Source organism: Miscanthus floridulus, chromosome 2, assembly GCF_019320115.1.
Source record: "Miscanthus floridulus cultivar M001 chromosome 2, ASM1932011v1, whole genome shotgun sequence".
Classification (NCBI taxonomy): domain Eukaryota; kingdom Viridiplantae; phylum Streptophyta; class Magnoliopsida; order Poales; family Poaceae; genus Miscanthus; species Miscanthus floridulus.
Genome location: NC_089581.1, coordinates 138022095 through 138031793, shown reverse-complemented (window position 1 = coordinate 138031793; position 9699 = coordinate 138022095). Strand labels below are relative to the sequence as shown.

General features: G+C 49.9%; 1 protein-coding gene and 1 pseudogene across 1 annotated transcript; both read left to right on the top strand.

The window, feature by feature from the left end:
* Positions 1-735: 735 nt before the first annotated feature.
* Positions 736-1452, top strand: LOC136537138 (UDP-glucuronate 4-epimerase 6-like). Its single transcript, XM_066529204.1, has one exon. It carries the CDS (start codon positions 736-738, stop codon positions 1450-1452), a length of 717 nt encoding a protein of 238 aa, XP_066385301.1.
* Positions 1453-6697: 5245 nt separating this feature from the next.
* LOC136530898 (protein ALWAYS EARLY 3-like) overlaps positions 6698-9699 on the top strand; it is a 29602-nt pseudogene continuing 26600 nt past the window's right edge.

Sequence of the window (9699 nt, the reverse complement as noted above, 5' to 3'; positions counted from 1 at the left end):
GTAAGTACTTGCTTGGTACTTATATGTTCAATGCTTTTAAAACGATTCTAGATTTTCTCCTTTACAACATTAAAGATATGAAGGCACGTCGAATCGGCGGACATCTAGGGTGTCCATGTAAGTTCTTTTTATTTGGTGCGTTAGATCGAAATTTCACAGTATAGATGAGGCGCGTCACAACCGATCTTCATCCTTACATTCCGCAGTAGGTAGATGAAGCAGCTGCACTCATTAAATAAAGTACGGCTTCCTCTGATAGTAGGTGATATGCAAATGGACGATGACGTGTAGAAGATGAATGGGTGGTGCCTGGTGGGCGGCGCGCAAGCATGCATGCATACTGCTGGCCCTTGTTTGCTTTGCAGAGGTGGGCCCCACCGTCGTCGTCACACGTAAGTGCTCCTTCCTCTTTCTCTCTCTCGAGTGAATGGCAGGCGGCAGCAGCTCCGCTCCTCCCCTCCTCTTTCTCCTCTCTGCGCTCGCGCTCTCTGCCTGGCTCTTCGTCGTGACCGCCGAGAGCGCGCAACAGGCGTGGTGGCGCCGCGCCGCGCCACGGCGAGTCCGGCGTAGCGGCCACCGGCATAGGAGGCCCCCAGCGCGGGCGAGGCCTCGCTCATGCTGCCGGCGTGCGTCCTCACCTAGGGCGGGCCCCACGCAGAGGCGCGGGGGGAGCGCGCGGCGGCCGTGGTGGCACAGCGGCGTGGGCCAAGCGTGTGTCGCGGCGGCGCGGCCAGCATGGCGGGCTCCCACGCGGACGCGGACGCGACGTTGCTGCTGCGGCGTGCGGCGGGTGCCAAGCAGCTCGTGTCGGCATCGTTGCACCTGCTCTTCCGTGCCACCGTGCTCGCCACGCTCGCGCTCATCGTGCTCTTCGCCGTGCACTACCCGTCCCTACTCTCCCACTCCTTCAGCCTCTCCACGTTGCCCGCGTCCGGCTCCGGCTCCTCCTCTTCTTCCTCCTCGCTGCGGTCTCGGCACTCGCACTGGAGCCTGCTAGGCTCAGGGACATCGTCGTTGTACGGGTGGGGCGCGGCGTGGGAGCGAGAGGTGCAGCGCAGCACGAGGCCGCGGGGGGACGGGCCACTGTCCGTGGTCGTCACGAGCGCCGCGGGCTTCGTGGGCTCGCGCTGCTCGCTGGTGCTCCGCGCTCGCGGCGACAGCGTGCTCAGCCTCGACAACTTCAACGCCTACTACGACCCGTCCTTGAAGAGCGCGCGGCAGCGTCTGCTGGCGTGCCGTGGCGTGGTGGTGCATGACACCGACGTCAACGACGCCGCGCTGCTGGAGCGACTCCTGTCCGTGGTGCCGTTCACGCACGTGCGCACCTCGCGGCCTAGGCGGCCGTGCGTGACGCGATGCAGGGGCCGCAACACGGCAGCAGCAGCCCCAGCTTCAGCCCCCGGAGCCCCAGCACTGGGGCAGGCAGGCTCGCTCGCCGCTGCCGCCGCGTGAAGCGAAGCGCACCCCCACGGACGCTGACGCTAACGATGGGACCCGCGCCTGCTTTCTGGGATGTTGGGAGTGGGCCCGCCCCCTGATGGGCGCCTGCGCACCGGTGGCGAGGGGAAGCGTGAGGACGAGGAGAGCCAGCAGGCTCCACGCGAAGCAGGCCGGGCGAGCCAGCCGCCGTGCCATCTAGAGGAGGGCGCCGCCGCTCGTCTTTGCTTGTTTGCTCGCACGTCCTGTTCCAGTTCTAGGCAGGCCAGAGAGAAGGCTCAGAAAGGGACTGCAGGCGGCGGCCCGCGGAGGAGCTAGGGTTCTCTTCCTGCGTCGCCGGGATGGCGGTGGGGGACGCGCTGCGCCGGCTCTACGAGGAGGTCGGCTGGTCCTACGCCGTCTTCTAGAAGGACATCGGCGCCGCCGACCCTGTTAAGCTCCACCCCTCCTTCCTCCTATTTTTTTTCCTCTCCCAGTTTTTCTCGGATCTTAAGCTTCTCCTGCAGCTCGATTTGCGAAGAAATCCCATCCCATTTGTTTTCGGAACATTCGTATGCAACTTTTCGCTCCCCGGGTTTGGGCTTTGGAATTTTGCTGCGCATTCCGTTTTAGCTAGATTTGCATGCTAGACAAGCGAAGCGCGCATGGGGAACATTCGGATGGGCATATTCCTTGACATCCTTCCCGTTATGGGAGCTCTTTACTTCAAATGAACAAAGAACGTGTATGCACTTTTGGCGCCGCTGCAAATTTACTGGAACCTGTACCCATTGAGTTTGTGCTAATGCGTGTGAGTTCTTGGGGTGTAAAAGGGCGGGAATGCGTGAAATGCGCTTGCATTTCTGTGTAACGCTAATGTGCTGCGCATTTAGCTTCGTGATGATGTGCTTAGTGCACGAATTCAGCGGTTCTTTGCTGATTTGTGTGTCTTCGCCTCGGTGACGTGCAGGCATTTGGTGTGGGAGGACGGTTGCTGCGGCCACGCGTCATGCTCCACCGGATCTGAGGCTCCTGAAGCTGGGTGTGAGCCAGGCACCAGTGTGTGCACGCTTGTTTGGAAGGTCATGGCCTCGCAAATTCATGTCGTTGGTGAAGGGTAAGCACGAATTGTGTTTTCCTTGTTAGAATGTTCTTAGCTGCTAATAAGTGCTTCGGCGTTGTTGGAGAAGTTCAAGCTTCACTGATATATGTATGCTGTGTTTGTACTCTTCGGTACCATTGGCCGTGCTGCTTTCACTGGAAATCATCAATGGATTGTCCATGATCCTGCTACCGATGATCACAATCTCAGACCCGAGGTACGATTCCTTCTCCTTCCCTTGTGAACTGATATAAATGTAGCCCAATTTCAGTTTTTCCGTGGTCCATTTTGCTGTCACTGTATTTAAAGCGTGAGGCCAAGGGATTTATGCTACTGCAGAAGTCCTTGTGGGGTTATTTTGTCCTTGAGTATTTGTTCTACACCTTGAAACTTTGCCATGTAGTGAGTTTGGTCTATTATTCTGTGAGCAAGCTATCATTGTGATAAGCTAGCTGCGAAAGCACACAAATAGACACACGAAATAAGTGGAGACATCTTTCAAGGTGGTTTGCCCTAGAGCTGAAGTCAACCATGATGGCATTTCCCTTTCTTCATGCACGCACCATGAGGATTTCCTCAATATCTTTGGGGTCTTTCCTACTTATTGTCTAAGCAGATAAATGTTTGGTTTGTTTGGGGGATTTTAATTTGTAATACGAGCTTCTGTGATGGAACACCAAACTGATTATGTTCTTCTTACGATGATAGCTTGCCGCTGAGATGAATCATCAATTTGCAGCTAGCATTCAAGTTAGTACGATTTTTTTCCTTGCATGGTAAACAATGTTTGCTTTGGAGTTCTCAATAAGTTATTGTCTGCAGGCTGTTGCAATTATTCCTGTGTTACCACGAGGTGTACTGCAGCTAGGCTCTACAGGTGTGGTAAGATATCCATGCTTTAGCAATTGGGATTACTATATAGTATATATTGTTCTACATGTCTTGAAGTTGTTCTCTGTCATTGTTATATGGCCATGACGTACTACTTTATGACTGTGTTACATTGTTGACTGGTCAAATGTCTGTTCCCTTGATCTCTGTATATAAACCATATGGTGGTGAGATCCGAGGAGACAAAACCTTCTTGTGGACAGTAGCGAAACCCTGAAAAGAAAAACAACTTGTGATAATTGTGCTCTATTTTTGCACTTAGGATTGCTGTGAAAGAAATAAGAATTATGACATGTTAGAACTTATATGAATGCTTATTTTCTGGCAGGTAGTGGAAAATACCAACCTTGTGCTCCAGTATAAGAAGCTGTGTTCTCAGCTGAACAATCGGTCGAGTATGGCTTCATCGTCATCTGTTAAAAATGATTCGAACCGGAAAGTTCAGCCACGCCCACTATAACTGAATTTTTGTCTCCCCTTTCATTGATTATTTTTTTTGCTAGGTTCCAGTATTGTCTATTGAAGGAAATGACACAACAATCTAGGGAAGTGGGGAATGGTTGATGTTCCTCTCAGCTCAAAGCATGGTAGTTGGAACTATCATGGTCCGCTGGGTGTCAAAGTACTCTGATCCAATTATGGCAACAGGATGGGTATATTATCCACAGATGAACAATCAGTCCATGTTATGTCTTAGTTTATGTCACATGCGCCAAAGCTCTGCCATGCTATTGGTTATGTTCTTCATCACAGAGGCAGCCAAGTAGCCAACCCCTAGAGGAGAAGCTTCAAGAACCTAGGGTTTCCCACCTCCATGGCCATCGCCGCCGCTGTCGCCTAGGTGCATCCCTCGCCACCGCCGCTAGCAAGGCACACCGTGGCGTGTACTCACCTCGCCTGGACCATCGTCATGTGCTTGTTCCTCACAAGCTTGTGGCTTTTCTTCTTGGGCCTGACCGCCAAGGAAATCGGGCGTCTCGCCTGCGGTGAGGGCCGCGCTGTGGTCACCGCGACATACAAGTTCGTCTATGTAGCCGAGGTCACCCTTGTGCTCGTACTCCCCTTTGGCCTGCTAGTGGTACTGATGAAGGCCCGCGCGCAGGCGGCGGCGGGCACCGACGTTGTGGCAACGAAGGTACGGAAAGGGGATCCATTTTTTCTGGCACGGTGATGCGAATAGGATAGGTGTCATCTGAAATTGGAAAAAGCTTTTATTGCATCCGCGCAATTTTTATTCGTGATTTGCCTTTGGTTCCGGTCTAGGAGCCTGCTCTGAGGACATCCGATGGACATGCCTAGGATTTGCATAGTACTTGGGCTTCCTCAGCTTATGGTTTCATCTCTCCTCCATGCTATACTCGCGACGGCAGCTGCGCCGGTGCTGATGCTCCTTGGCTCTGAAGCCCAGGTGAGTTCCCACATCCTCCTCTTCTCTTGCTCCTCATTAGGCGTTGTAGCCCATCCCCTCTCCAGCAGACGAACGAAATTGGAATGTCAAATTGTGTTGGTTTCAGAAAGGGGACATGGAGGATAAGCAAGATTGCTTTGCTGGGGATTCTTGTTGATCGGGGGGGGGGGGGGGGGGGGGGACAACTCCATCTGCCTTCCTCACCTTTGGGAAAGAAACCTGTGCTATGGTTTGTTGCTCTATATGCTAGATTTCTGCTGCCTGTAGTTTAAGTGTTCGATTAAATGCCTATTCAAGTTGTGATCTCGACAGCCTCCATAGCCCTACTTCATACGGAGTGACATGGAGTTAGAAGGTGGCACCAAACTTAGCAAACATGGAGTGACAATGCACTGCAGTGCTTGTGGGCTACACACAACAAGAGAACTTGCCAAAAATATGCAGATCAGATAAACGTGCCTAATCCAGAAGAAGAATCAGAAGAATATGACGACCCAAGCATACTAGAGGTACATGAGGTTCAATCTTTCTTTCGAACAAGATTTTTTTGTATGGTAATTACAATGTTGATGCCTTTATTTTTTCAAGACATTATGCCACCTAAACTGAATCCAACAGTGGATCCAAGTGAAACCGCTAATACTATGGTGTTCAATCTATTACATAAGATATACTAATATTCTTTTTTATGACATTACATATCTGCTTAATTGAGTTTTTTTTTCTATAGTGTAGGACAACCTAGCACAATCAACAATGCAGCCACAGGGTCTATTACCACAATAAAATATGTTTGTAGCTGTGAAAAGGGATAACTTACCTCCACCAAGGGTTACTACAGCAATGAACATAGGTAGAGGTCGAGCTACAGGTACAAGGTCAAGAAAAAAAAGCAAAAACTATAACAGACAGGATGCATGCTGCAGCAGTGGTACAACTCGCAAAAGAGGATGGGAGGAGGGCGTGCTGGAAGAACAAGAGGAAGGGGAGGAAGAAGGGGGCGTCCTGGATGCAGAGGTGCCAGAGCAACCTCAGGAACTGCGAGAGGTTTCGAATTCTTGTTCTTCGGAAATAGAACGCAGTCTCATGTCGCACCTGAAGAATTGAGTAACAGTTAATCTGCTCCAGGAAATACATGACAAGAGGTGCTAAATCGTGGAGACTTGCATCTTCACCTATGATACTCACTTGAGCAATCTATAGTTTGATTTCAGTTAAGTGTTTATTTTTGAATTTATTTATCATTGGGATAAGGAAACAGTACCCTTGGATGTTAAACTTTGAACAAATTTATGCTATGTCATAATTTGAGACCATCTTTGAGTTACATGTCCCGAATCATGTATATCTGCTTGATACGTTTGCTGAGAAATTATTAAATTTGCAAGGCACCATCGCATTCTTCATTCAGAAGTAGTATCTGATACTAAGGTAGAGCTGCCAGCCTTGGGGAGCATGCTGCCGAGGGAGGGGATCTCCATGGCTGGTGCCTTGTGCGGGGCATCGACGACGCCCATGACGAGGTCGTCCCCATCAGGAGATAGGCAGCAGCAGTGAAAGGAAGGCCATGGCCAATGTGGAGGTGGTGCCCAACGCAAGTGAAAGGAATCGTTTTTTTTTTTTTGAGATTAAGGGAAAGGAATCGTTATGGGGCTTATCATGGCCATTCCGAAGAGAAACCTGACGGCTTGACCACATGACTTGATATGAGCCAAGCTGAATGGAAGTACGTGGCTCTGCACACGCTGCAACATGAGCTAAGTTCTGTGTACGAGTGAGCCGATGCTGCGATACGAGCCCCTCTTGTAGCATACGCACGGGAGCTGGGGTCTTTGGACCGTCTATGCACCAAAATGTTGCATCGGATTAAACATAATATTGTACTTCACATGTAACTTGCTCGAACCTTTGGGCCTTGACCCGCCGCCTGGACTCGTCTCCCCCGCGGCCGATCTCCATCCGCTCGCCGCGCCGCAGCCCGGAGAGGAGACTGCGCTCGGTCGAGCACCACCTGGGGCCCAGCGTCCTCGCGACCATCTCCGGCACGGCGTCCGCCCTCTGCAGCCCCGGAGTCCCTGCGACCATCTCCGGCACGGCGTCCGCCCTCTGAAGCTCCGGTGTCCCTGCGACCGTCGCTGCTGTCCTACTTCGCCACTCGCCACTTTGGCCGGCGACGAGCACCACCAGGACACTAGGTATTCCCTCCCCTTGGTCCTCCCTTCCTGCTGTGCGAAGCCGTGCGCCCAAACCTTAACGTAATTCATAGGTAAAAATCGTGCGCCCAAACCCTAACATACTATTCGTAATCGGATCTGAATCTAATTACAGGTGTATATGCATGTATTATGCCTACTAACTTCGATTGCTTTGCAAAAATTATTGGATGTACATGTGTACACCCATGTCCTTTACCGGGTCCGCCCCTGCACCTTGGAAAGAATTGGGTTATTTTTTTTTCATCCGGTAGAGGTTTCTTGTCGTTTATTTTCGCAATTATAATCTTGGATCCTTGGATTTGTGCCCAGTACATCCAGTTCTTGAAGGAGAAACCTATATAGACCACAAAAGAGGAAGGCAACTGTTCTGGAAAGGACGGTGTGGAGTTCTTGATTTTTTTTTCTATTCCCTCATGCATTCAAAGAAAAGATCCAGGGCGTCGGCGAGGATGCCGAGCTGGTACGTGCAGTCGACGCCCGGGGGTGTGGGTCCACGTAGATGAGCTAGTTGGCGCCTTGGCGGCGTGCTCCACCGCCTCCGCGGCGCCGGCCATGTCAGCGGCGGCGGTGGCAGATGCCGTTGCAACGGCGAGGAGGAGGAAGACGAGGGGTACGGTGGCCGCCGCCGAATGCTTCATGGCAGGATGCGCGCGCGGTAGCAGGTTTGTTCAGCGAGCTGGCCGGCCACCAAGACGATCGATGGATCTGGGCGATATGCAGCCGCTGCACCTCCTCCAAAAATCACTGTTCACCTAAACGGCCATTTAGCCCTCTTAAACACCGTGTAAACGCTACACGGTGGTGCTCCGTTTCTATTTAATCGTCCGTTTACCCCGTTTAATTGTACGTTTACCCCGTTTAATGGACTGTTTAGCCCGAATAATGGCTAAACGGTAGGTGACCGACTGTTTACCGTTTAGCGTTTAGGAAAACATTGCCAAAAATAGGAACCCAACGAAGATAATCTGCCAAATTTTAAAGATATATATGAATGCAGAATATATAGCATACTTCTTCTACTTTGATGATTACATGCATGCTTGTAAATTCACATGTCTCTCATCTGTAGTAAGTATTACAAGGAGAAAAATGAACGTATTTTACATGCACATGCCATGTTTGATTCAAAAGAACAGCAGATGCGTGTCATGCCTATAACTGATAAAAGGGCAGACCCAGTGTGGGAGGCTCCCACATGAGTGGGGTCTGGGGAAGGGAAAAACCATGCCTATAGCTGAGCTTAAAAAAATTATATACACTGATGTACTACCTTTATGTGTTGCATGCCTATAATCTTATTTACAAGTGGCTGCAATACTACACCACGAACGTTCTCATTATCTGCTTATGATGTTGTTTATCTAGCCTACTACTAGTAAAGGGCGTAGGGCGTACCCAGTGCAGAGAGCTCCCGCTCTGTGCGGGGTCTAGGGAAGGGTGTTAGTGGCAAGCCTTACCCTCGCCTGTGCAATGCGAGGAGACCACGACTCGAACCCGGGACCTTCCGGTCACAGGCGGTAAGACTCTACCGCTTGCACCAGGCCCGCCCTTCATCTAGCCTACTACTAGTATGTAACAAATTATCTAATCCAGAACCTGCTGTTTTTTCTATGGTTTTCTAGACAACAAATCTTGGTCAATCTTTTTTCTTCAAAGCACTTAATCGACTAGACAACCAGAGCAAGTGTTGAAGAAAAATTGCAAGGGTAATTGTGTGCAAATATTTCCTTCTATCATTTATGCAATGTTATAGATGATGGGTTGTTGCTACAATATGTTGATTTGAGGTTACAACTTATTTTACTGATGATGGGTTTAAGTAGCTATGTCTTTTTTTTCCACACCGGTAAAACCGAATTTCATTACCATGGCAACGAAATTACAGATAGTATCAGTTTAGTGACCGTAACACATAACCACAACTGCAAATCTTATCCATGCAAATGATCACAGAGGGAACATGGGCATGGACACAAACTACCGCTACTACCAGTAACTAGGCAACAAACTAGCTGTCCAAAAGATACCCTACGAGATTAACTGGGGTTCCAAACACGGGAGTTTCACCCACAGCAGCGCACAAGCTGCGATTGATACAACTCTAGCTTAACCGGCATAAGGGACCAGCTGCTTTTCATCTTTATTACGCGACTGCATATCCTGCTTGTGGAAGAAGAGAGCCGCCATCTTCACTGCTTCAGCTCCCTGGACGACCTGCTGCTCCAAGTCACCGTTCAACAAACCTGCCCAATATATATGAGAAAGGAGCAAATCATACACACAATCTCAGTAGGAGATTTTACATGTTTGTATAAGTAGCTATGGCTGTCTAATTACTTTCTCATCCTGCAGCATATATGTTTGAGATGCAAATGACTTGCATTGCGTACTGATGCAGTAGATCAGGAATTGTGTATAACTTTAGATCAATTAGTTTGATAAACTAGTTGACATTTGTTAATAGATCAGTTGCCCTTGCTGCTGCTTCATTTTAATTAATCATATATGGTTTCTTTCTTGCACATGTGATGGCCAGCTTGTGCTTGTGCTCAGCTAAAGCAGCAGCATGCATATGCATGGCCAGGAATAGTTCCATCTCTGCTCAAAATATATTTGCAGTGATACACATCAGCATGTCATTTCAGAATGCTATGCTTGTCAAGGCA